The following is a 26338-nucleotide window of genomic DNA, read 5'->3' as shown; positions in this document are numbered from 1 at the left end:
TATAACTTAATCATGGACACCCCTCAGAGCTGTCCCCTCAGGAGAGTATAAGAAATGGAGCCCTCACAAGTCCAGAAGTTCACTCCCAGGGTTAGCCTTGGAAAGCAGACTTCATTGTCACAGGCGGTAGGAATAGTATAGCCTAAACAGTGTCCCTGGCTTCCCAAGAGAATGTGAGACACCTCAGTCACAGATCTGCTAAGCTGTCACACTGAGCAGGTACTACTGGATTGGGACTTTACCAGCTCTAACAAGACAACAAAGGCTGAGATGACAAAGGTCCCCTCTTATCCAGGACCCCTTATGACGAACTCCTCTGTGAGCTTGCACGGTTGGAGAAAGAGAATGCTGACACCAGTCGCAACTCCAAATTGTTACTTGTACTCTGACTGACGGGCTATAAATCAGAGGTTTCTGTGACCTCCTTTCTCTTTTTTTTTTTTTAAGTTTGTTTATTTTTAAGAGGGAGGGGGTACGCACATGAGCAGGGGAGGGGCAGAAAGAGAGAGAGAGAGAGAGAGAGAGAGAGAGAGAGAGAGAGAGAGAGAATCCTGAGCAGGCTCTGTGCCATTAGCACAGAGCCTGACATGGGGCTTGATCCCACAAACTGTGAGATCATGACCTGAGCCAAAATCAAGAGTCAGGCACTTAACTGACTGAGCCACCCAGGCACCCCATACTCATAACTTCTTAGGTTTATCAGTGATTATCATATATGAAGAAAGACTATGTCACTCAGAAGATTTTTCTGCCCAGAGCAAGAGTCAAAGAAGCATTCTTTAGGGGCTCCTGGATGGCTCAGTCGGTTAAGCGTCCGACTTTGGCTCAGGTCATGATCTCATAGTTTGTGAATTCAAGCCCCGTATCAGGCTTCATGCTGACAGCTCAGAGCCTGGAGCCTGTTTCGGATTCTGTGTCTCCCCCTCTCTCTGCCCCTCCCCTGCTTGTTCTCTCTCTATCTCTAAAGAAAAAAAAAAAATAACCTCAAAAGGAAAATATGTGATTAAATATTTTTGTGATTTAATATATGTGATTAAAATATTTTTAAAAAAATAAAAGGGGCCCCAGAGATATCCCTTGCCCCTTCTACCATGTAGGACACAACAGAAAGATGGCTGTCTGTGAACCAGAGAGCAGGCTCTTACCAGACACAGAATTTGCCAGTGCCTTAATCTTAGACTTCCCAAACTTTGTAACTGTGGAAATAAATGTAAGCCACACATGCATGCTTTCTGTTACAGCAGCCCTGAAGGTTTAAGATAGGCCCCCCTGAAAAGGCTGCTCCAGTAGTGGAGTAGGGTGCCTTACATCCACACTTCTCCAAGGGTGGTCCCAGATCAGCCACCTCAGCGTCTCTTGGGAACTTATTAGAAATACAATCCCCCACCCAGTCCTGAGTTAGCAACCCTGGAGGTGGGGCCCAGCAATCTGCTCTAACCAGCCCTCTGGGTGAGTTTTGAGTCTTCTGGGTGGAGAACCACTACTTGTGCTGTCTTAATGGAGAGCACTGCCCCTTGATGCCGCTTCTGCTGATTCCATGTGTATCAAACAACCATGGATGTAATTTGTGTACACACACTACACTTGCGGGATGTGCTACTTCCCTTTACAAATGTATTTCTGATTGTAAATTTACAGGATGGTTTTCACACATCAGTTGCTTGTGAGCTTGACAAGCAAACCCATCTAGCTGAGAATGACCCATTCTGTGCTATAGAGGAAGTCTGTAGCACAGTGTAAGTCTGAGGAAGTCTAAGGCTGTGAAACAGTGGCCTGGCCTGTGATCTAGGGTGGATTCACTAACGTAGGTGCCATGGGGTGAGTCAGCCCAGCAGCCACGGTCCCATCCCAGCCCTCCTGGGGCTCTCTCTTTCCTGACCTTATATTCCAGTGGAAGAACTAACTGATAGTCAGCCCTCCTGGTCTCTGGGTTCTGGACACAAGTGAAGTGTTTCCTAGACTTATTTTCGTGGACTGCTGTGTAACATTATTTAACTGTAATTGTAAAAGTGTTAGGTGTTTTTCAATTTGATTAGACAGCTTTCGCTTAGGAATAAGTCCACAGGGAAATGATCCTAAATTCTATGACTAAAGCTTCGGGTGATTTCTTTTGGCATTTCTGACCTTCTAGACTCAGAAAAATCACTGAGTGGTTAACAGTTTATAAAGTTAAGAGAGCTTTATGTTGATTGATATGAATGTTAGTATTTGAGCGAAGGACAGCTTCCGGGACATTATTGTGGAGTCATTGCAACCAGGCTTGGTTATCTGCTCCGTACAGATAACAGGTCATGCTGTCGGGGACAATTAGAGAAAACGAGAATGAAGTTGAGTGAAGGACAGGGGGATGGAGCAGACGGCAGACATGGTTTGTCAGTGCAGCCTTGGGAGGAAGGGCCCGAGAAGCTGAGGGGCAGCATACCCAAGGCCTTCTTACATTTACAACTGTGCCTCATAGTCCTCAGGAATAAGAGAGCTGAGTCCTGGGGAAGAGGGGCCAGCCGGGCCAGTTGGGGCTATTTTTCTGCATTCTGGAGTTGTCATAGCAGAGTCTGTGTATTATGGAAGGGGGTTGGGAACAACACAGGGGTATATGGGAATTTTCCCTCTGCTTCAGATGAGCTAAGCATGCAAAAAGAAGTAACCTAACTTCCTTCCTGTGTTTAAAAACTGATAGTCAAGGATACTGACTGGCAAAATACCATGGATTTCCCCCTTTTTATTTTTATTTTTTTTTTTTTTTTTTTTTTTTTAAATTTTTTTTTTTTTTTTTTTCAACGTTTATTTATTTTTGGGACAGAGAGAGACAGAGCATGAACGGGGGAGGGGCAGAGAGAGAGGGAGACACAGAATCGGAAACAGGCTCCAGGCTCTGAGCCATCAGCCCAGAGCCCGACGCGGGGCTCAAACTCACGGACCGCGAGATCGTGACCTGGCCGAAGTCGGACGCCCAGCCGACTGCGCCACCCAGGCGCCCCTTTATTTATTTATTTTTATTAAAATGTTTTATTTATTTATTTAGAGAGGTGGGGGCGGGGGGAGGGGCAGGGAAAGGGAAACCCAAGCAGGCTCCACACCATCTGTCCATCTGCGCAGAGCCTAATGGGGGATTCGATCCCATGAACCATGAGATCATGACCTGAGTCAAAATCAAGAGTCAGATGCTTAACCTACTGAGCCACCCAGGTGCCCGAATTCCCCCCTTTTTAAATAAGGCAGCTTCCTTGTTGTATTGTACCCAGTGTGGATGCATTTATAAAAATAGATATGTATGTTTGTGTTTTTATAGATTTACATGAGTAGATTTACAATCCAAATTATTTCATGACTTCAGGGGAGTGGGATTGGAGGGGGGATTATTAGCTTGTTTTATATACTTCTTTATTATAGGACTCTTACAAGTCTTTAACTCTTGCTCACTTCATAAAAGAAATCTTAAATTTTATAAGAGTTTTCAAAGTTCACTCACAAACTCAGTCCCCAGTTCTCTCTCTCACTTATAAATCTCTCAATTTCCTCAAATATGAATTCTCCTGCCCTGAGAATTTAGAACATAGACCCTAAGTCTGGGGCAAGATTATAATAGATTAGCATAGATACAGCAAAGTTTCCAGGTAGTGTGCTCATGAGAATTGAATAGAAGGCCACATTATTAGGCTAAGAATATTATCAGAGGAAATTCCAAATGTAGGAGACTGAGGTGTGAAAAATAAGTTGTGTGTTTACATGTGCTTGAGAGAGAGAGACTTAGATCTATGTGTTTTGATGAATTCTGGAATACCCAGTACAGCCTCCAGTGTCTTCTCGGAGAATATGCCCAAGCATTCTGGTGTCTGAATTTTAACTTCTTGAGATATTGTGATTTGTAATAAGAAATACACGTTTGGGGGTGCCTGCGTAGCTCAGTTGGTTAAGTGTCCAGCCTCGGCTCAGGTGATGATCTCATGGTTCATGGGTTTAAGCCCCACATTGGGCTCTGTGCTGACAGCTTGGAGCCTAGAGCCTGCTTCAGATTCTGTGTTTCTCTCTGTCTCTGCCCCTCCCCTGCTCATGCTCTGTCTCTCTTTCAAAACTAAATAAACATTTAAAAAATTAAAAACAGGGGCGCCTGGGTGGCGCAGTCGGTTAAGCGTCTGACTTCAGCCAGGTCACGATCTCGCGGTCTGTGAGTTCGAGCCCCGCGTCAGGCTCTGGGCTGATGGCTCAGAGCCTGGAGCCTGTTTCCGATTCTGTGTCTCCCTCTCTCTCTGCCCCTCCCCCGTTCATGCTCTGTCTCTCTGTGTCCCAAAAATAAATAAAGGTTGAAAAAAAAAATAAAAAAAATAAAAAATAAAAAATTAAAAACAAAATACATGTTTGTTCTTTGTCCCATTCCTGGCATGGAGCTCCTAAAGCCCTTGGAATTTCCTAAGTGAAATGAGTGATAAAGGTAAAGAGAGCATCTTTCATTATTTATAACAAGCCCCTTCCAGCTACACCTGAGCTTAGGTTAATGAGTGACTTTTGGAAAGCCTCTAAGGATGGGGGGGGGGGGGGGGTTGCTAGTTTCCAGGGAAACCAAGAAGGTGATTAGAGTTCTGGAACTTTCAGCCCTACCCCCCCCCCCCCCGCCAAAAAAAGAAAAAAAAAAAAACTCTGGGGAGAGAATAGAGGCTGGAAGTTAAGCTAACCACTAACAGCCAATGATTTAATGGATCATGATTCCATAAGGAAGCCTCTGTAAACTAACTGAAGAGGTTTGGAGAGGTTGTGGGTTGACGTGCCAGGAGGGTGGCACACCTGGTATGGTCATGGATGCTCTGCACCCTCCCTCATATTTTATCTGTGCATTTTTTCAATCTGGCTGTTCCTGAGGGGTTTTCTTTTGTAATAAGTGAGTAATCTAGTAAGCAAACTATTTTCCTGAGTTCTGTGAGCCATTCTAACAAAGTTTCAAATCCAAGGAGGGAGTTGTGGGAGCCTCCAATTTATTTATAGCAGGTCCATCAGAAGCACAGGTGACAGCCTGGACTTGTGATTGGCATTTGAGGTGGGGCCAGTCTTGTGGGACTGAGCCCTTAACCTGGGAGGTCTGACACTAACTGCAGGTAGACAGTGTCAGAACTGAATTGATTGGTGTGGGGAAAATGCCCACACAGTTAGTGGCCAGAGTATTCTGAGTATGAAAAAGTGTTTTGTTTTTCCTTTCATTTCATTTCAAGAGAGGGGCTAACATAAAAAAGCCCCCCCTCACATTGATTACATGATTTATAGTCCTCATCTATATTTATATTTGTGTTATTTATGAATGTCTTTTCTCTCTGGCCAGATTCTGGTGTTTGAGGTCAGGAGCCAATTTTTCTTATTTATAGTGTATTCTCATATTACCCATATGTGCATGATAAATAGTTTTTGAATGAATGAACCATACTCTTTCACTAATTGAGTATGACATTATCTAAAGAAAGGATGACCATAGAATCCTGCACTGCCCGATCTGGATGCCTTCTTAATGTCAGAACCAACTTCTTTTCTTTGATCTTAGAACCAGGTGTCATTTTGAAAAATTTAGTCTATTTCCTTAATGTGGAACCATAGAACTAGAATTGTAACAAATAGAATTTGCTATTCAATGATGCTTTACAATATACAATTAAAAAAAAATCACAACTACCACTGTCTTTTCTTTGACAATCAGAGGTACTTGGGAAGGAAAGAGGAAATCATATTTGGTGAGTGGTTACTGTCAGGCACTTGCTACTTAGTCTGCAAACCTTTTTTCAGTTTAATCTCTCAGTCATTTAATCCATGTTTTATCTTGATTTTAGAAATGAAGAGATTTGTTCTGAGAAGTTAGATCACTTGGCCAAAAGGTGAATCTATTGGGATATCAAAATTCAGGCCATTTGGCTTCAAAGACTTGTGCTTTTTTTTCTTTGAACTCTCTTCTGCTTCCAGTATGGTGGCCACGTCTCCTTTTACCTCTGTTGTCCACATGGCTTTATAGGGCTTGTCTGTCTTCAATACTGTATCTTCTGTATAATGTGCAACATGTGACATGCCAGAAGTCCACTTAGTAGCATGGGTTAAACTTCTGAGATATGTAAGAATTCTAAACTATAAAATTGCTAAGCAGTCCCCTGATAGATTGCAGAGGCCAAGGGCAGGCCACAACAAAATGGGCCCTTTGGTATGAAGATAATTTTGAGTTAAAAGCAATCAAAACCCAGCAGATTCAGGAAAAGCTCTTTATCTCCTGCACAAGTGCCTAAAAAGAATTTAGTTAGGGGGCCTGCTCCAGGAAGAGAGCTGTCACCACAGATGACTACATTACACCTTGCGCTAGGTACAGTAGATAGGGAGGAAGCTAGCAAGGCCTGTTTGATCCAAGTCCTCCATGTTCTGTTGTTTCTGAGTGGCCCAGCAAACACTTGTTTACCAAACATTTATTCTTTCTCATTCTTCCTAAAGGTTACATTTCTTCCCTTTGAGGTCCCAGACCCATACCCCCTTCTCCTCAGTGTTCAACATGACAGAGATGCCTTATTTTGCCTGTGTTTGCGATTTCATGTCTGTGTGGATTTCCTGTAACTACAATTTTAAATTTGATCTTCTGTTCATCTTATGTCCACCTGATCCTTAATCCAGCTAGACGGACCTTGAATGGCAGAGGAAATTTCTTCCTCCCTGACAAGATCATTCCCAGTACTTTGGACCAGGGGTTGTTGGGTTGTGTAGGAGATGAAAACTTTTTCTTCTCTCCTCTTAGATTTCAGTGCCTGGAGCCTTGCAAATCAAACTGACAAAAGGCAGATTAACAAAAGAAAAAAATAGGTTATTTTACGTACTTATACATGGGAGTTCCCAAAGAAATGTAAAATAAGACATTTAGAATGTGGGGGGTTTATACTATCTTAACAAAGGACACTATAGTGTGGGGACAAAGGAAAGGAGGTTTGGGACTTCTGGGGGTGGGAGTAAGTTGTGGGAAGGTAACTAGGAAATGTAGGATAAATATGGTATTTTTAGTGTGGTTTCTCATGCCGACAAGAGCCTTCTCAGGCCATAAGAGTAGCTCTGGAGCAGTTCTCTTCCTTGTGTATGAGAGAAAGACACCTGCTTCTAGACCAGAAGGGGAGGGCAGAGAGCTCATTGCTTTCAGCTCAAAGCAATCCTTTCAGCGAAAGGGCATGTTTTGGGGTGGCTGGCATACTGTGCCCTTCTTTAGTTTTCTGCTTTCATCTTCTTGGCCAACAGTTTACTCCACAATATTATCCTCTGTACTTTTGTTTGCTTTTGCCTTGATATATTTTAGTTTCAAATTTCTGACCAATATAAGCTAACATTTTGCCTTATTAGATTCTGAGTTTCTTTAGTGAATTCATACTAGTAAGAACATTGTATCATTAAAAAAATCCATATAAAGCCCAGAGCACTGTTGAACAGCCCCATGGCATCGGTACACTCCCCAGATCTCTGATGTTCCATCTCAGGACTAAAGAACTTTCCAGGGAAGGCCAAGATCCCTATCTTTTTTCCCCAGAGTTCACTTATTCTGCGCCCTGTAGACAACATTACTTTAACTTGAGATGAGCACAGAACAATTCAAATAGAAGAGGAGGAAATGGAGGCGTAGGGACCATAGCGAAATGGTACACTTCCCTACCTATGTGCTTATTTACATAATTGTGTTTTTATAACACTTCCTGTACTTTTCTGTAAGCTGATGCTGCCCTAATTATAGATTTTCAAGAGAACACTTCATTGTACCCCAAATTATATAGTGCTTTAAAAAGGTACCTTCTTACTGGTTTACCAAATACCTCATAAATGTGTAATTACGTAAAACTGTTCAGGATACAGAATAGAAACAGCCTGTACTGTTCACAGATGTTGGTATTGTTACATAATTGAGCACAAGGCTTTCAAAGATCTATAATATTTTTCTTGTATGAAAAAGAAAGAAATGACTCATTATAGTCATAATGTGTCACAGAGACTCCTGATCAAACAGAATGCACGTGTTCTGTTTTGTGAGTTCTGTACAGAACATTGTCAATGGACTTGCCTTTGTGGATGGGAAAGTGCCACTTATTCCAGCAAATTACCTTTGTGGCATATGTACTTGCTTGTTAGACAGCTTGCAGGCACCTGGGTGAGGTGCACCTGGGCCCCTTTATCCTGGCACACCTGCACACTGCGTCCCCACAGCGCCGGGCACCAGGGAAGTTCCCCCATTCACTGACTCGCTCTTTCAGAAACCCGTTGAGGACCCGCATCCAGCGCTGTCCTGCAAACTGGGAGCGGGCTGGCTTCCTGTACGGTAGCTCTGTGGCTTTTCCTTCAGTTTTGGCTCTATCTTGAGACACCAGTGATTCAAATTGCAACAAAAGGTAACTCCGTGGAACACAGCTGAGGAAATAGGATTGGTTAAGTGCCGGGTTTAATGTTTAAGTTGGAATTTAATTTTCAGTGCTATGGTGACAAAAGATGCGTTGCTGATCTTAGGATATTAGAATTGGAAGGACTCGTGTTTCTGAGGAAAAAACAAAATTGGAAAAACAAATTAGGTTAGATTTTTACATGATTGACAGATGTCCCCATGTTTTTCTCTTCCGAGGAAATTGCCTTTTGGGAATGAGCCGGAGAAACACACGAACTTACTCATTCCTTCAAAGGCTTTGATATCAGCCTTAAGATTAGTTCTTTTCTCTAAGGATACTTGGTCTTTTTTAGCAAGAATTTGAAAGATGCGGTGCAGAAGTGGGCTTCACGTATTTTTCTTGTTTTGCTTTGTTGGAATTCACCTCCCACCTCTCCTTTTGTGACTCTTGCCTCAAAAACTGTCCTTCATGAGATCGTTGCGCCACTGTGGCTCCTTGTGGCACATTGATTGGTCCAGCAAAAGCCTGGAGTTTGAGAACCAACTTAGCTGCGAGAGAATAAAACCTGGAGCATAGATTGATTCATAACCGTAAGTGGGCCAGTGTTGAAAGTGGCATATTATGTCACTGCCACATATTGACATTATCAATTATGTGTCATTAAACAGCTCACCTCACTGAATGATTTACTTTGTGTGTAACTGCCTTTTTCAATTAAAGGGAGCAAACGCTGGGGAACGGGGTCACAGTATCAGAAACCATATATTTTCTCCTGTTAACACCAGCCTCGCAGCCTCGCAAGCGAGGGGTGTGTTGGTGTTTTGCTTCAGGCTGTACTGCTCTAGTTTAAATGGTCCAAACAAGTGATTAATGATTGGGGGCAGGCCCTTACACTGCTTTCCAGATCTCTTCTTCAGCATACTTCCATTTATGTCACCTAGCCACACGCTTGGGAGGTGTTACTTCAGCACAGATCACACTATTTGTCGGCATTGGTTTCCATTTTGGGGACCCTTGATGTTGCTCTATATACATGTACCTGTTCTCTGTGTATGTGTGTATTTACTGAAGAATTATATTAAGCGTACTGTAATGCATATATACTCACGTGTTATTTATTTATTAGCACAATGACCTAAACCTTAAACTCTTTGACATGGCGTTTGCAATGCAGGTGTTCCTGATATATAAAGACTATATGGTCCAGTGAAAGGTGGGCTTGCCCCCACCAAAGCAGCTCTGGATTTTTTTCTCCAGGTTTCAGTGGTGATAATTCGATCCAGATGATGCAGTTTCCTGGGACGTTCTTTTATTGTCTTACAAGTCGATGTGGTGTTTGGATTTCGCAAGGCTAAACCATACACGGTGTTTCTCAAACGTGCGTTTCTCAAAAGTGCGTTTGCGAGAATCAGATATGTTAACTGTTACTCTGAAGTTGAGAATTTGAACTATTAGTCGACCCACTATATTTGCTCTCTGTGTAAAAGTTTGTTATAACAGTGCTAATTACTAAGCAGCTGGATTTGTGAAAAAGTGCACAGCAGTAATTTGCACCTGACTGTTGCTTTGCTAGGAAAAGAATTGTGATCACATACATGGGGTGCATGCGCTTGATCTATAAACTTCCAAAGAGCATGTTTATCTGTGGACCTTCAACAGTTTGACTTTTTGAGTATAGCATTTGGTTTCTGTATGTGTACTTCTGAGACACTCGTTTTTACCCTAATAGGAGCTGTTGAGCACTGATAGGACATTTTACAAAGAGAAGGGTAGCATTTTACAACAAGACTGAAGCTTTTAAATGACTACGTGCTTCTGCTTATTATGTTTTGCTAGTTTTAGGGGGCCAGACAAGAAACAAGATTTCCTTTCTAATTCCTTACTCTCATACAAAATCATGAACTGGCCTAGTCAGATGTCAGTAAAATCATTGTTTCAATGGCAGATCAGAATGGGCCTGTCCCATTGGACTCACATCCTGAATAATTCTTTCTACGCAAATGGAGTAGATAACACACCACACCGAAACCAGCGGATTTTTGTGTTTGGTTTTGGTCTATTAAGAACAACTCCAGGTCAGGTCTTGGGAAAGAATTTATTTTTGCCCTGTGGATGCGTCGGAAACATCTGCTTCAGGTAGTTGACAGGTGTTCCTTATTAACCCATGAGCCAAAGACCCAGATAGGGAGTTCTCACTATTTGAAAACTGCACATTCCTTGTGTTTGTAAGTGTATATTCAGATTAATTCCACATACCTCTTATTTGGATTGCTGACAGACAGGAACTTCGAAAAGAAACGGGTGCTTTTAAAGAGGAATGTGAAAAATGAAATTTGCTTTCTTAGTACAAGAGTTTTTCTGTACTTTTAAGAACTGGTGCTCTTGGGCAGAAAGGAAAGGTTTCAAAGGAACCTCATCTCCATATGGTTTTACTCGATAATCCTTTATCCAACATCTTCAGCTCTCATTCCTTTGCTTTCTTGCCTGTGGCTACATTTCTATCTCGGCATCAATTAGCACAGTGATTTATACAACAAGCAAGCAGTTTAGAGGTAATGGTACACAATTAACATCTCATTCCACCATAAAGGGTATGCTAAATACCCCAGTCATTGCTTTCTCTGCCTGGAATTGAAATAAGTGTTTGTCCTAATTCATATGCTATCTGATGTGAAGTGGGCCGGCTTTGTACTGCACTACACCATTAATCTAATTATAGCTAGCTGCAAATGAAGTGCTGTCTGAGCACGGAGAGTGAAGAAAATAGCCTTTTGTCATTTAGCCTGACTCTGCGAAGCAAGATCACACTTTACGGGGCAATACTGCGAACTGGAAATCTCCATAATATTGCTGCCTGTTGCATCTTTTCTAATTGCCACAGGATTGTAAACACAACCGGGCGCTGATATAAATAGAGCTGTAGATATGCTGTCATGTGGGTTGTCTGAGAAAGTCCTCCGAGTGCTGTTGGATTAAATGATGCGTCCTGATTGACAGCTACCTCGAGACTGTGCGGATGGAGTTGTCACAGCATTATGCTGAGGGGCTGCTCCGGTGGTTGCAGCTGTACCAACTCGGGGACAGCTGCCTGTTCGGTTCACCTTCTTGGCCCGGGGTGTGTGTTGTGGGGGGGGGGGGGGGCGGTGGCAGGGCTGGTGGAGGGGGGGGAGCTCTCCCAGAGAAGGGCAGCCACAGGCTCTGATTCTCTCTGTTTGGGGTATTGTTTCTTGCAGATTTTTTCTTGCAGATTCTTGCAGGGTCGGTTTGGTTTGGCTGGGCCCGATGCTGCTGTATTTTGCACGGCATTGACCCCTTGCTGTGGTTTTCCTCCAGTGTTCATAGTGATCCCACAAAGAACTCAGGAATGGGGAAAACAAAAAACAAAACAAAAACCGTTGAATTAAGACTCCAAATGTACCTCAGTGTTCTAATGTATATTTAGTGAGGCTTTTTTTTTCTAGTTTTCTGAAACTCCAGTGTTTTTAAAGATGTCTTTTTTTTTTTTTTTTTTTTTTTTTTTTTTTTTTGCAGCTAGTCATTTCTGACACTTTAAGAACACTGACACTTGCTCTCCAGCTCAGAGTTAGGAAAGCAGATTTTTAGGGGCATGTTGGAGTGTTAGCTCTCACTGCCACACCGTGGAAATGAAAAGGCAGTTTAATGTTGGAGACCCTTGGGACCAGAAGGTGAAAACTTGGAAGAGGAGAACCTTATATCTGAAGAAATGCATCTGCTCCCTTACTTAGTGAGGGTTGATATACGGTATATGGCCAGTGCTTCAGGATGTTTTGGGAACTGATGTAACATAATTCCCAGCAAAGTGCACCATTTACCCTTGACTGAGATGGCCCACGGTTGCCGTATGAAAACACGAGCAGTTCATCACTGCACATGTCCTGATCGTTTTGGAAGAATGGCATAGGAGTGGAAACCAGAGGTGGGCTACTTTAAGGTGAAATCACAACTGAGACAGTATGCAAAGCAGCTTGGAAGCATTCATCCTGCAGGGAGCCCATAGGCCTCCAAGGCCTGCAGGTGCGAGCACTCGGGGTGTGTGACTTGGTGAAGTCGCTGGTAAATCTCAGGGCAGTACAGAGAGGCGCACGGATTTAAACTCCCTAAGGAGGCGCAGACACCAGCGGCAAGGCATTTTGTGTGACCATCTAGCGCAGTGTAGCCGAAGCAAGGGCTGCTTTACGCGGTGGTGTGCGTGTGCGTGTGCTGTGTGTGCGCCTGGCACGGGTGGGCTTGCCCATCTGCAGGATGTTTCTGTTAACCAACCTGACCAAAAAGCATATACCCCCCCCCCCCAAACCATGACCACGCATGGCTTCTCCCCCAACTACCATGGCTCTCTGCCCCCACCTTTTCCCCCTTCGTTAGGTTCCATGCTGAGAGCCGTATGTTCATTGTAAAAACAATTCCATTGTGTTCCTTTTAAGCGTCCATCTCTTGTAGTTTTCTTCCTGACCCTTTATGTCTGGTGTGATTCCCTTCTCTTTCTTTCTTGTTGAACTTTTTGGGAGAAATTTTGTTAGACATGGTTTTACATTACAGACACCATAAAATTCATTCGCTTAGAGCCTCTGGCTGGGGTCATTAGAGAACACCTCCCATGAATGTTCCCTCCCATCACTGTCCTTCCTACACGGGTTGAGCTGACCAGGCCACCCCCCAGAGAGCACCTGTTCTCAGCGTTAAGTTCCTCCATGCGGAGCTTGATAATTTGTGGTTTATGAGCACCTCCCTAAAACCACAGTGAGGTTCCATCTACCGAAGAACCCAGAACGAATCCAGTTCAGGCCCCACAGATGTTTCTTGTGACCTTGCAGGGTGAGAACCTTCTGGGTTCTTCTAGGATTGTACTTCTCCGTCCTATCAAGTAACCTTTAAAATCTTGGACTCCCACCCCCAGAACCTCAAGTTTGTGGTTTATCTGCTTGAAAACAGTAACAACAACAACAGCTTAAAAGCACAACTCTCCGGGGAGGTTTCACGGAACACTTTAGGAATATTTTAATGCCTAGTGTAAAAAACCAAACTCTTTGCGCGTCATAGGGCATTTTCCTGAATTCTTTTAGCTCGTTGGCTGGCTCTGCCTGAGCCCCGTAAGAATCAGAGAAACCAATAAATAGCAGTTTTGATCAGAAGCTTTGAAAGCCGTAGTGTACACTCTTAAACGACTTCTTTTCTGGGGGCAGCAAAAAGCTTTTATGGCTCTCACCAGGCACTTCATTCTGATGGGCCCATATGCTGCACCCGCTTAGATCCCATCCCGCCAGCGCGCCCCGCGTCCGCTGCACGGCCGAGCCAAGACGTTGTTTTAAGAGGCGTGTTTGTGTGGGCACGCTGAAGGGGTCAGGACACATCAAAGGTAATCTTAAAAAGAGAACCTCTTGCTGCCTCCTTTCTTTATATTCAGAAAGGTCGTTTCTTAGCCAACTATTTGCAAGGAGCCCTCTCCTGAGGCATTTACCCCGTTGTTATTTTTTACTTGTGATTACAATAAGTCGCTTATCCCCCAAACAGATTTAAGAACAATAAACAAATACAAGAGGAAAAGGAACATCTCATCAATAACAAAGACTGCATCTAAAGGCGCTGAGTTTTGTGACTCTTTTACATCTCTTTCCAAGCAAAGCAGGAGTCCTACAGAGAAAGGAATTCAAAAGATATGAAAATTATAAAAATAGTAAAAGGATCCAGTTTTAGTCAGGATCTTGTAATTTCTGGGGAGAAATGGAGCTTGGTACGATCTCAGCTCTTTATTTACATTAAGGCTTGTTTGTGATATAGCTAAAATTAGGTTTTAAGCCTGTCCACTGTGGTGAAATGTGGTAAATCATATTGTTCACAGTGCAGAAAGAGCCTTTCCCTGAATTTAGACTTCACATTTTGTAGTCAAATGGTACAAAAAACAAGGGGAAAAAACTAGATCTGTGTGCTACACTGAACCTGGACAGCTGGGCCCAGTGCTGACCAGTCACGTGTTGGGAGCCGGGGAGGGCGCTGCCAGCTAGAAAAGTGACTTTGCTGTGGACTCTCCTGCTCCTAGGGGTGTTGGGTTTTCTTTTCTAAGGCAGACAGCACAGCTACGAAAACCATGCAATTTGGTACAATTATGTTATCCCTTCTTTCTCCGTCCACCCCCCTACCCCCCCCCCCCCCCCCCCCCCGCCATGGTCTAATGAAAGACTTTGAGGTACAATTCATCGCTGATAAGTAGTCCCTCTGCCTGGAATGTTTATTAGACTGACAGCACAATGCACTCTCCTTGCCACTTAGGACTCAGATGAATTTTAATAGGAGCAAAAAGCTTTTATTTGCACTGTAATTTCACTTAAGGATCATATCCTTCAGAAACTGGCAGACACTTGTATGTCTTGATTGCAAAACACACACTCAGGAGTAAAGAAACATGCAAAAGATGTTATTATTCAACCTGTCACAGTGGCAAATCTGAGCGGAACTTAGGCCATCGGTGTTCCTCCTGGGGGGTCTCCCTTGCCCTTTCAGAACAAGTCCCACAAAGAGCACCCAGAAGGAATTCCGCCATGCCTGTACAGAACTAGAGGGGGAGTTCTATTTTGCCTTTGCATCCCTGCCATCATGATGCCCACAGGCGGCTTTGAGTTACAGCATCTTTTTTCGAACAAAATGGAGCTGCCTCCGTGTTGTATCTCTCTTACCCAAGGGAGATGCAATTTGGAAGGAATTCAGAAATCTTCAGGTGCTGGTTTCAGCCTCACTGAGTAACCCCTCCTCAAACCAGCTGAGTTTGTTTCTTTTTGGGTAGACCAAACTGTGGCTCTTCTATTTGTTCATAGAGATCCAGGATATTTTCCCCTGCCAGGCAGAAACTCTATTAGAAATGTTCTGTTTGACTGAACTCCCCTTAACCTGCCCGATTGTTTGAGAACCATATACAAAAGGTTCCATTAAAAATACTTGCTTGTGCATAATGTTTCTCTCAATGGCTTAAAGTCTGATATTATTGTCTCTCTGTGTAGAAGATAGTCCTTCTATTTCATTTTTATCTACCCTAAGCGTCTTGGTACCTTGGAAAGACTACGCCATGTTGTGCCCAAAAAGAAGAGCTAACTTTTTCTGTAGTGAATATAACATACTGTGCCTCTAGAAAGAGATTGAATTTTAAATATTATTTTGCCCCAAACGAACACTGAAACCCTTTGTCTTAACTTGGTGGCGCGGCCGCTCTCGCGGGGAGCAGGAGCCTGAGACAGCGATCTGCTGCCATCTGCTGGCGGGTGCCCGCAGAGTCACCCCTCTCCCTCCTGCAGATCCAGCCAGCTCATAGAATCCGTGTTAATTGGGATAAGTTTGTAAGCAGTGAAGGGAATATAAGGAAAAATCCTCACTGTTTTCTTTACAAGGTTTTGAGATGTTTGTCTTACAGGGTGACTGCTATTTCTCACTAATTAATTACTGGAGTTGTTCTCGTTTCAAGAAATTTCTTAAATAACCAGCTCACAACATGTGCCAGAAACAAAATGACTATATTTTGTTTCTCTGTACAATAATTAAAAACCATTGAATTCAAAGATGTGATCATTTAAATTTCAGAGCTAAAAATCTGATTCTGAAAGAATGCTACCTTTGAGGAAAAGTTCATTTAGACTCACTTACGTTTTTTTACCCCCTTAAGTACAAGGTGCATATATTAACCAAACTGGCTGCAGAACTGAACAAATTTATGCTGGAAAAAGCGGCTGAGGACACAAGCAGTATTCTGCGCTCCCCGATGCCTGGCGTGGTGGTGACCGTCTCTGTCAAGCCTGGAGACATGGTAAGGACCGAGCCTGTCTGTGGGATGAGGTGGACTGAAGCGCAATCACATTCCGTGCAGCTCTTTCTTGACTCCGCCACCCCCACAAAACCGCTAAATAGCTTTTGCACATTCTCTGTCCAACTGCTTCACATTTGAATTGGGTTAGTAACAGTATCCCTGAGTGTCTCCCCTACCAAAGACCTGGGACTGGAATAGAAATAAGGCCAGAGTCATTCTGTTAATTGGCAAACGCAGTATTTTGGAAGTAGTTTATTTAACATTTCTATTTGCTTTCTAGTTCTCTGTGCTTTAAGTATCCTTGAAGAACTGACACCAAGCGATAGTCCTTTGATGGGGAACTCTCTATGATTTCTGGGGCTAAGGAAAGCTAATTCCATAAACTGTGCGGTACAGAGCACTTCCGTAACTTGATACATATAATTCAGGATCACAGTTTGAAGCTTTTCATCTCGACCTTGTGACATTAAGGCACAAATCAAAGCTATCTTAGTATTTCCTCACATGTTCAGAATCACCATAACATGTTATGGACAGATTGGTAGGATGCATTTTCATAGAGCATGGAGAGAGAGCTCTATTGATTCGCAGCAAAAATTTGTAAAAAGAAAACAAAGATGCAACCAGATTTCTAGGGGACAGTTAAATACTAGCATTTTTATTTATGTGCTGGAAAATCATGGCCCAACATGATAGTCTTTAATGGATGGTATGGCGGTGACTCCATTGTGTGTCTCAGTGAAATCACAGGAGTTTACATACTTTCCCGTCAAGAGTGCATTAAAACTTTCTCTGTATTTCTTTATTAATATACTTAGTAAAATCACATGGAGAAAAACTCATGTAGCTTGCATTGGCCTCTAGAGAAATATTTATAATAAAAGAATATTAAGAAAAAATGATCAGGAAAAAAAGAAAACGATCAGTTTGTTCTTTAAATGATTAGCCCTGAAATTGATAAGTGAAGTCAGAAAACTGACTTAGCAGTTGCTCTTACCTGATGATATAGAAACAGAACTCTACCCACTCTTCTAGAAAGGCATAGGAGAGGCTCAGTAGCTATGAATTGTTATATTTACTTTAAAGGCTTTGACATTCCTGGAAGAAAACCCTCATTAAGACTGTCTTATTAAGGATTTAGGAGAAGTGATACAGAAAATTACATTTATATGTTGAATATGGGGAGGGGTTTGCCTCGTTGGTCTTCATTCTAAAGGGTTAGGGTCCTAAGATGATAGCTCGTCGGCCTTGACATGAAGAATGCTTACACCAAGACGTCGAATCGCTAAGTTGTACACCTGAAACTAATGTAATCTTGTGTGTCAAATATACTATTTGGATTTTGTAAAAATGCCTCCACTCACTCACTGCATTATGAGAGCAGTCAGTGGAATCTTCCAGCAACTAGACGTGCAGGTTGGTAAACAGTGTGGTGGGTTCTTTCTTTTTTTCCGTTTTTCATCTTAAGCCTTTTCTAGAAGCTACATAGGCTGCCATCCTGAGCTTGTCCTAATTGTGTGGCTTTAATTATAAAATCACATTTGCACTTAAAAAAATAAGTGTAACTGAAATCCTTACTTTTCCAACACCTGAATCAAAACCAGAGGCAGGGTGGGGGGCAAGAGGGACTCACACTGTGGTCGGTCTTGCTCCTCCCTTGACACTGGCCTCCCCCACACCACTCCTGGGGCAGAGAACCGGGGAGCATGTAGCCTCCTTGTTTCCAGCAACTGCTTTCTCTAAGTCTGGCTTCTCCAGACACCAGAAGGGTTTAGGCTTCATACTTTCCGTGTCCTGGCTAATAATCTAATGGGGGAAAGCAAAGCATTTAGTAAATTGGAACAACGTGGGGTTAGTCCTTGGTTCATTGGGATAGCTCAGATATTGAAAACCACCACCAGTCATTAAATGTGGGGATTCAAGAATGGTTTAATTTGAGAACCAACTGTTAAAAATGTTACTGTGGGGTCATGGGACCTCTACTTTATGTAGTCCTTTAAAGTCCAAGTCTGGGTGTGCACCCCTAGTGAATTGGCTTCTAGTCTCTGTGTGGTTCCCCTTACTTAGAAATGCTCTCTGCAGGCATGTGCCTAGGCTGGTCAGGGAGAGTGCACACCTTCTTAAATTCTTCGCCCCAGCTTCCGGTGCCACTTTTGGTCCTTGCTGAACTTCCTTTCTTACTCTGTGCCGTCGTGTTTTGGTAAAACAGTATTTTCTCTTGAGTTAGTAGTTGTGAGAAGTGTCCCAAACCATTCCCTTCCCCAAATGCAGGGTGAGAAGCTTCATCTTGGGCTCTTAACAGCAGCTTCTATCATTAAATCTGCCTTGTGTAATTAAAACACAAGAAACTTTCCTTTGACCAAAGGCACATGCTTACTTGAGGCCATTATGAGAAAATAATACTTGTAACTTTTAAGTTTTGTGGTTTTAAATTATTTTAGTGCCACGGGCATGTTGTGTTGTTCTTAGCAATAACAATAGCTGAGCCAAAGTTCCACTTGTATCAGTAGAAAGATAATGGAATCAGTCATCCCGGTGTGTTTTCAAGGAAAACAAGGACGTAAGAAACAAATAGGGGCCTACAGCTCTTCTCGTTTTCTTTGAAGTGTTATTTTTTTATAGTTTGAATTCCAGTAATCTGAAATTTTTATATTCAGGTTAAGTAAAACTTGAGAAATCTTAGAATGGAGCTCCTGGCAATAATGTGTTCCACAAAAGCATCACATAAATAATAAATAATAAATCTGTTTTGTGAGGCAAACAATCTTAACAGAGTTTAAAAAAAAAAAAAAAACCTCAGGGCGAAATGATGTGGGGTGGCTGCTCAAAAGTAAGAAATGCACTCTGAGAGCTTCCTGTGGAAAGGTCTTTCCCCTCCTAAAGCACGGAAGCTGTGTTCTTTTGGATTCACGCCGCAGAAGTTTCTAATATCCTTTCAGTGTCTGTTACATAGTATTTAACATTAAATGTGGCAGTAAAATCATTTTTCAAGTGATTGTAGAGTAGCCTTTTTGAACAAGTGGGAGGGGGTTGTAGTCAACAGTCAAACACATACCAGCAAACAAACCACTAAGAAAGAAAGAAAGCGGATTGTGGAAAGTCAGGAGACACACATTTAATTCAGAAGACAGTTGGCAGAATGACTTTCATATGCTTTTGTCTGTTTTTGTTTTTGTTTTGTTGTTTTTTTTTTGTTTTTTTTTTTGGTAATCAGCCTTCTGAAAATAATTTTGCAACGGACTTTCATTTCAGTTGGAAGAAATCCCTATTTTCCTGTATATTTAGCAGCACCATCATACACTGGTGGCATTTTAATCAAAGCCAGGATTTTTTATAACTTGTTTTAATTTTAAAATGTCTGTCTTTAGGATGTTGTCGAACAACAGTATTAAGTACACATATTCTCTCATAATAATGGCAGAGTGCACCTGCCAGCTTTAGACTGAGAGCTGCTGAAATGGCATAAAGTCAGTAAGGAGCAGAGTTGTTTTGTTAGTCCTTCGATACGAGAAACAAAGCAGAAAATGAGGCAACCCAAGGGGAGACTTGCCTGTCGCAATCAATCAAGATTTCTTCTGAGGTGGGTTCCAGTTAAGCAGACATCTCAGATTTGCATCAGAAATATTCGTCTTCTTGATTACAGTAACAGTGGAGACCTGAACCAGAGGCAGGCTGTGTCCCCACTTAGGTAATTACCACTTTGTGACTTACTAGTTTGTGAGAACAGGTCCAGTAATAGATTGGCAGCAAGTACCTGTTGCTGCTTTTCTTGCCACTTAACCTGTTCAGTATTAGTGAGACAGGCTTGGTGGTATTTTTGTGGGGCCAAGACGAGGGAGATGTACTCGGTGAGGGCACTGACCTTTAACAGCAGGGGAAGTAGGTGTTTGGGACTGTTGTTGTCATGCATGGGGTCTTGGGCACAAAACTATATACTCTAACGTGCACCAATGAAGACAAAATTTGTGATCATTAGTGGGAGTTCCCCCACCCCCCCGCTGGCCCCAGAGTTAGCCCTGATTTTTTTCCTCCTTGCACGTGCTCCTGCAGGGGTTCCGGGGGAAGGTTCCCAAGCAGTTGGATGGCCACTGATCATGAGACACAGGTGCGCTGTTTCAGAGTGTGGCATTCATACCCCCCTCTGCCCCCAGACCATGTGGAGCTGAGCCCACAGCTGATCCTGGGGAAGGCGCATGTAAAATTTGGCAAGAGACCTTTAGTTTTCATTTCTTGAAGAAACAGATTTGGAGCCTCTTTTGCTCTTAGGCATTCTGGATAGCATTGGAATGGGCCCTCCTGACATGTTTATCTGGCAGTGACTTGTATGCCCCGTACAGCCCAGTATAATAATGATAATGGTGTCTTTCCCTGGCAGAGGCCCTGGCTCGACGGATGGATTTTCCAATTTCTGGATATCTTGATGGACACTCGTGAAATCACGACAGTAATTACATTTTCATGTTTTATCGCAGTTTACTTGACAAGATGCCAGTTTTTCACCTAGACCTCAGATGGTATTTTAAAGCAGGTATAAATAAATTTCTGCATTCATTACTTAACATTTCTAAACTTTAAATTACAAAATATTACAAACATAAAGTTACAGAGAATAATACAAGTACTCATGCTCTCTGCGTACCTTTCCTGTATTTCCACTTGTACTTAACCATAAAACATTGCTCACACTGTGGACTTGCCCGTGGCCCCTCCCTACCCTCATCAGATTCCTGTCCTGTCTTCTTCAAAGTGATGGCTACCCGGAATTTGGCCTTATCTTTTCCAGGTAACATTCGCTTTTCAGTGTTTAGGTAAATTTTTATTGGAGGTAACCACCTGAGAATTTTTACAGTGTAACTTAATGATAATTATAAGAGAAATATTTTACAGATCAATCAATAAATACTGTAGGTGAGTCTTCTGCAAGTTGGGCATTTGATTGTATTTTTCAAGAAATGATCCACTTGGGATTAGAGGCTATGTTATCTTCATTTTAACCATTTTTGAAGATGGCAGTTCTCGAGATCTTTTCTCACCCTTTTGCTTAAAAAAAAAAAAAAAGAAAAAAGCCAAAAACACTGAATCACTGAGGGCTTTAAAACAGCATATTTCACAGAGGTAGAGGATCCAGACTGATACCTTAAAGATACTGTTAAGTTCTTCTCTAACTCTGGGGGCTTTGGCTCCAGTTCCTGGCTACTTAGAGGGCAGTAAGGAGAACTGTTTTTCATTTTAAGGAAAACTAGACTTTTATCTTGGCCACGACTCTGTATTCTCTCCCGGAGCCTCTCTGCTCCCTCGTCCACTGTACAGACCCAGGGAGGCAGCTCTGGGCGGGGGCGGTGGGGGGAAGCGGGGCCAGCGCTGCGCGGGCAGGGGCCTGGAGTCCCCCCAGCCGGCAGCCTTGGCTGAGGTGTCACCTCTCCTTGCTCCTGGGTGAGTAGGCCGCTAGAGCACAAACCCATTGCTGGAGGCCTTAGACTGGAGATAAGGGGTTTGGTGGCATTTCTTTCACCCGCCTCCTCTTTCTTTGTAAATTTGATGACGGTTCCTTCCATCACTGCTTAAATACTAGACCATCTTCCCGGGTCTCCCTCCCTCCCTCTTTGCATGAAGATGTTGGGATGTGAATGCACATTTCTTCTTCAGGAAATATCAGGGGATATTTACCAGCCTATCTTACCGGCTCAGAAAGAGGAAGTTATTATAATCAGATTCTAGCAGTGCCTTTTAACCAAATCTGAGAGGCCTTTTTCTTGTGGCTGTTAACTGCGTCTTTCTTCAGATCTAAGGGCCGTAAAATGCATTGCATTCAGGCACCTGTGTTCTAAGTAGAACAGCCTTTAAAAATGTAATTGAAGGATTTTCACTTTTGTGGAGTCGTCAGCAGGGTTGATATTGATCCGAGCTTTCGGGTGGCCCAGAAGGGGAGCCTGCAGCAGGCCGGTAAGCCCTCCGAGCCTTCTGTCTAATTTGGCAGAAAAACACAGAATGTAGGACAACAAAAGAAGGCTCCCTTTTCCATAAAAATTCGTCCTCCCACCCACCCCTCTTCCCCAAAAAGGGGACTTAATTTTTCAGCTGCACACAGTGATTTGGTGCTCACTCTTGCATTGAAACAGTTGCTGTCTGAACAGGCAGGAAACAGTTTTCTTTTAATTGCTGAAATCATTCGGAAGTGCTGCGTGCCCTGCTTCTATACAGCAGATGCTGTGCATTAATTGGCCTGCGTAGAAGTGACCCAGGGTTCCTTGCAGCGGGCCCAATTTTAGGCAGAGGGTTTAAATAGCTTATTTATTATTGTGTATAATCTGGCGTACATTATGTGCTCCTGCACGTGTCGTATTTCATGGTCTGCAGTTTCTAATGTCATGTGGGCTTCAAAACCTGTGTTTCTCTGGTAATGTACTAGCAGCAGGTAAGCTCAAAATACCATCCATCAGGAGCTAATTTTTTATCCAGATACCACAATGACTGATGAACCTGTCTTTTGTGTGAATGTTTAGCACAGTAGAAAGCCATATGCCACTGGCACCGTTTCCGGGGCCTTCTTTACAGTTGCCGGAGAGGAGGCTTACAGGGGGAAAACCCTCCGTGACATTATGTCCTCTCTCCTCCACTTAAAGGATAACACCTTTAAAACAGCCCTGGTTCTGGACGACAAAAGAGGGTAGGACCCATCTCAGAGGAAAGCCGACTCCCGTAATCATTTTCTTTATCAGAAATAGGACTGCACACTCTTAATAGGGAACCTTGTTTTGTTTCTCCCCGTCTGTTCCAAACAGACCTTCACCCATTAGAAGGGCCTCCCCTGTGTGGGAAGAGCACAGCTGTTACTGTAAACCTCATCCCGGCACTGTATCACCCCCATTTTGTGGCTCTGAAGGATGAAATTGAGAAATGGGATACTGTGCAGTCAGCCTTTACATCTCCAATTTTAGGCCTTTGCCATCATTTTCATGCTTTTATTCCAAATCAAATAACATTAGTGAGCTACACCACCTTCTGATGAATGTCTGCCCTCGAGCACAGCTTTCAAGTCTGGACTTTTGGGGGCTCCCTTTTATGTTTGGTGGAGGTCTTTCTTCCCCCCTCTCTGCTCGCGCTCTTCCTGCACTTTTCTTTGAGCCTTCTTCGTGCATTCGCAGTCAGCACGATACAAGTTGCCAGACGTGTCCCCGTCTTCGCGTGCTTTCCAAGAGGGACGTGTGCTGGAGAAGGGTCTGTGTCTTTTCATCTTTGGGGAAGGAGGGAAGCGAACTTGGGAGAAGGATATTGGGGGCTTTAATCAGAAATAAGAAGGGGTTTAAATCATTAGCACAACAAAGCATACTATAAGCTTGAAGATAAAAGTCTCTGGGGAAAGAGTCCTCTGAAAATAAATGGAACTTGATAGATTTCCATATCATTTATAACTTCCCTTAATTACACTTGGAAGACTTGCCAGTAAAACTGGAAAATTGGCAGCCTATATCCATTAGAGTCATTTTGCCGACCATGGCAAGCAGCTGGCTTTACTGGATTTTATTTCCCATCACTCACAATTAATCATCAGCTGGAGATGTCTGAAACTCTTCAGCGCAGAGCACTGCCGGGTGACATTCAGGCCTCCTAAACATGCTAAAATCTGCTGAGTAAATGGGCTGAGTTTTCTCTCCAGCTTACTCATTTTGGAGCGAGGCAGGCCCCCGCTTAATGAGCGCTGCGCTCTGATAATCGGATGCGAATGTGAACCTTGACCCCATGTCAAAGGAGAGGACGCAATAAGCCGGATGAAAGATACAGGACTCAGGCCTCCAAACTTTACACCAATTAGACAGGGAGCGGAGAAGGACATCAGGCTGACTAGGTTTATCGAAAAGACTTGCGAGGCTTGTGACCATTTTGTAAGCCCAACGTCGGAGACCTCCTGTCACAATCAGTGAGCCTTTATCAGATGATGCACAAAAGTGTTAGAGAAGTGTGTGCACGGAGCCTTCGGGAGCCGCGCGCTCACGTGGAGCCGTCGGGGCCAAGTTCCCCACGTCAGTGCTCCGGGCCCATGCCGCGCCTGCCTGGGCTTCGCAGGCACCTGGGGAAATGGGGGCGGCGTCACCGCGACCTCGTGAGCCCCGTGGGCAAGCCAGCCACCACCGCTGGACTGGAGGCTCCCAGATCGCGGGTTGGGGGTGGGGGGCCCTGGGATGCCCTTGGGTGCGGCGGGCCAAGCCTGGGTGGGGCGCCCTGACAGCGTGGCCCGCGGTCCCCGACCTCGGCATCCACCCCACGTAGCTCCTCCGGCTGGGGTTGTTGAGGGATGACATAATGTGAATTTAGAACACGTCCGCGTGTGCGTGTGACTCGATTCTGCTGACCAAGACGGACCTCTCTGTTTTGTGGGGTCTCAAGGGACAACTTCCAAGACTTCTTTCTCTTTCAGGGAAGAATGAGTGAAAACAGACTAGAAAACCCATTGCTAAGTGAACAGAGAGGGAGAAGTGAGTACTTCACATTCCACCAGGACCGAAGTAGAGATGCAGACTGGCAGGTGGAGGGAAGGGACCAGGGGGGGGAGCAGGAGGGAGAGGAACCGGATGTGGGTTCGGGGCAGTGCTGCCAGTGGCCCCTTGGAATCCGAGGCGCTTTCTTTGAAGTCCTTTTAATCAAACTGCCAGAGGGACTTAATAAGAGCATTTTCACTTTGGGACTTGCCCCCCTCTCCTGCTTCTCTCTGTCTAAATCCAAGGTTTTGTTTTTCTGAGTAGTGTGATTGGGGACCTCTGCTTGAGTCACCTGTATGGCACCTCTTTTCACATCACGCAGGCTCTGGGCGCCCAGGGCCAGCCAGGCAGGATGGCCGGGGGTGGCGAGAGCAGAATCCTGTGAACTTGCCCCGCGCTCCAGTGGGCCCTGGTCTAAGCACCAGTGTGACCAGCTCATGTCGGGTCGTGGCCTGGGCTCCGCTGCCCTTTAGCACAGGTTCTATGGTATCCTTGTCAGGTTGGTCTTGCCCCCTTGGTGTGACCACTGGAAACTTCCGGAGTTTATTTCTTTTTCATATTTGCATTAATTGTGACTTCACTTGAAGATCCCGGAAAGAACGGTGAGGGTCGCTCGGTCTGGCCTGCAGACCCTGAGCTGGGCCGAGCAGCCGATAGGGAACAGACCTGCTACGGGGGGTGGGGGGTGGGGGGTGGGGTGTGCCCTCCCCCACGAAGCCCACAGGGCCCGGGGCCGGGGAGCCCTGGGCTCTCGGTGGGAGGCCGGGTGGGGGGCAAGCTCACACAGGTCCCTGCCATGGGCACTAGGCCAGCTGTGAAGGAGAGAGCTACCAGTACCTGAGGGGGGGGGGGGCGGGGGGAGAGGGGCTGGACAGGGGAGAGCTGGTTAGTTTGGATAGAATTTACATTCTGTTGTGTTGGGTGTCAGATCCATTTCCAGAAATCCCCCCTGGCATCTTTTGCCAGGATGCCCAGTCGTCAGGTGGGGACGCCGAGCAGAGAGGCCAGCTCTGGCCCCTCAGCCCCCAGGAGACCGTGGTGCAGGCCCACCAGGGGTTTGTGAGCGGGGCCCCTCCAAGGGAGTCGCCCTTCTCCCGTCTCGCTGGGCCCCGCCTGCCTCTGAAAAGAAAAACGGCCCCAGAACGACGACTGGAGGGGGCACGTGTGCCAACGCCCACCTGCTGCCCCCCTGCCCTGCGATGAGCGGCCCTCACGTGTGCATCCTCCGCTCTCCGCAGGATGCAGATGCCAGGAGAAAATGAAGCAAAACGGGCAGTGAGCACAGAGCTTCAAAGCCCAGCTCCCCAGCTCAGCGTCTCTCCTCCGTGCCAGCCCCGCAGCTTTGGCAGCCCCTGTCCTAGGTTTCTGTGCCAGGAGAAGGCAGCCCACCACCTGATCAGAGGAGGAAAGGAATGCACGGGGCGCAGGCAGCCCCGACTGCCAGCGAGACAGCTTGTGCCACACAGGGGGCCGGGGGCAAGGGTGGGGGGGAGCTCGGAGATCATCTGGGGATTTCAGGAAAGAACATTCTCCAGGCGCTCCTGCCACACTGGGCCAGCGCCACCTTGGTGGTGTGAGTGCCCTGGGGCCCCACCCCAGGATGCCCACCAGCACCCCAGAAGAGCCAGCCAGTTGCCCTGGGAAACAACTTTACCATTTCAAAGACTGGGAGGAGGCCCTTTTTCAGAGGA

The 26338-nt window shown here is 44.7% G+C and overlaps 1 protein-coding gene across 9 annotated transcripts in view; it reads left to right on the top strand.

Moving 5' to 3' along the window:
- Positions 1-26338, top strand: part of PCCA (propionyl-CoA carboxylase subunit alpha) — a 435628-nt gene that overhangs the window by 405313 nt on the left and 3977 nt on the right. For 6 of the 9 annotated variants that reach the window (XM_086708562.1, XM_086708558.1, XM_086708561.1 and 3 more), the window contains one exon: positions 16030-16170. The exons of 2 other annotated variants lie outside the window; for them this stretch is intronic. In XM_086708562.1, the coding sequence (XP_086564688.1) occupies positions 16030-16170 (141 nt within the window). Of the gene's footprint in view, positions 1-13630; positions 13738-16029; positions 16171-26338 lie in introns of those variants that run through there. One more of the 9 variants, XM_086708588.1, reaches the window with a different exon arrangement.

Source organism: Puma concolor, chromosome A1, assembly GCF_028749965.1.
Source record: "Puma concolor isolate L17-30 chromosome A1, mPumCon1.1.hap2, whole genome shotgun sequence".
Classification (NCBI taxonomy): domain Eukaryota; kingdom Metazoa; phylum Chordata; class Mammalia; order Carnivora; family Felidae; genus Puma; species Puma concolor.
Note: the sequence above shows the minus strand (reverse complement) of the source record. Positions and strands in the feature narration are given on the sequence as shown.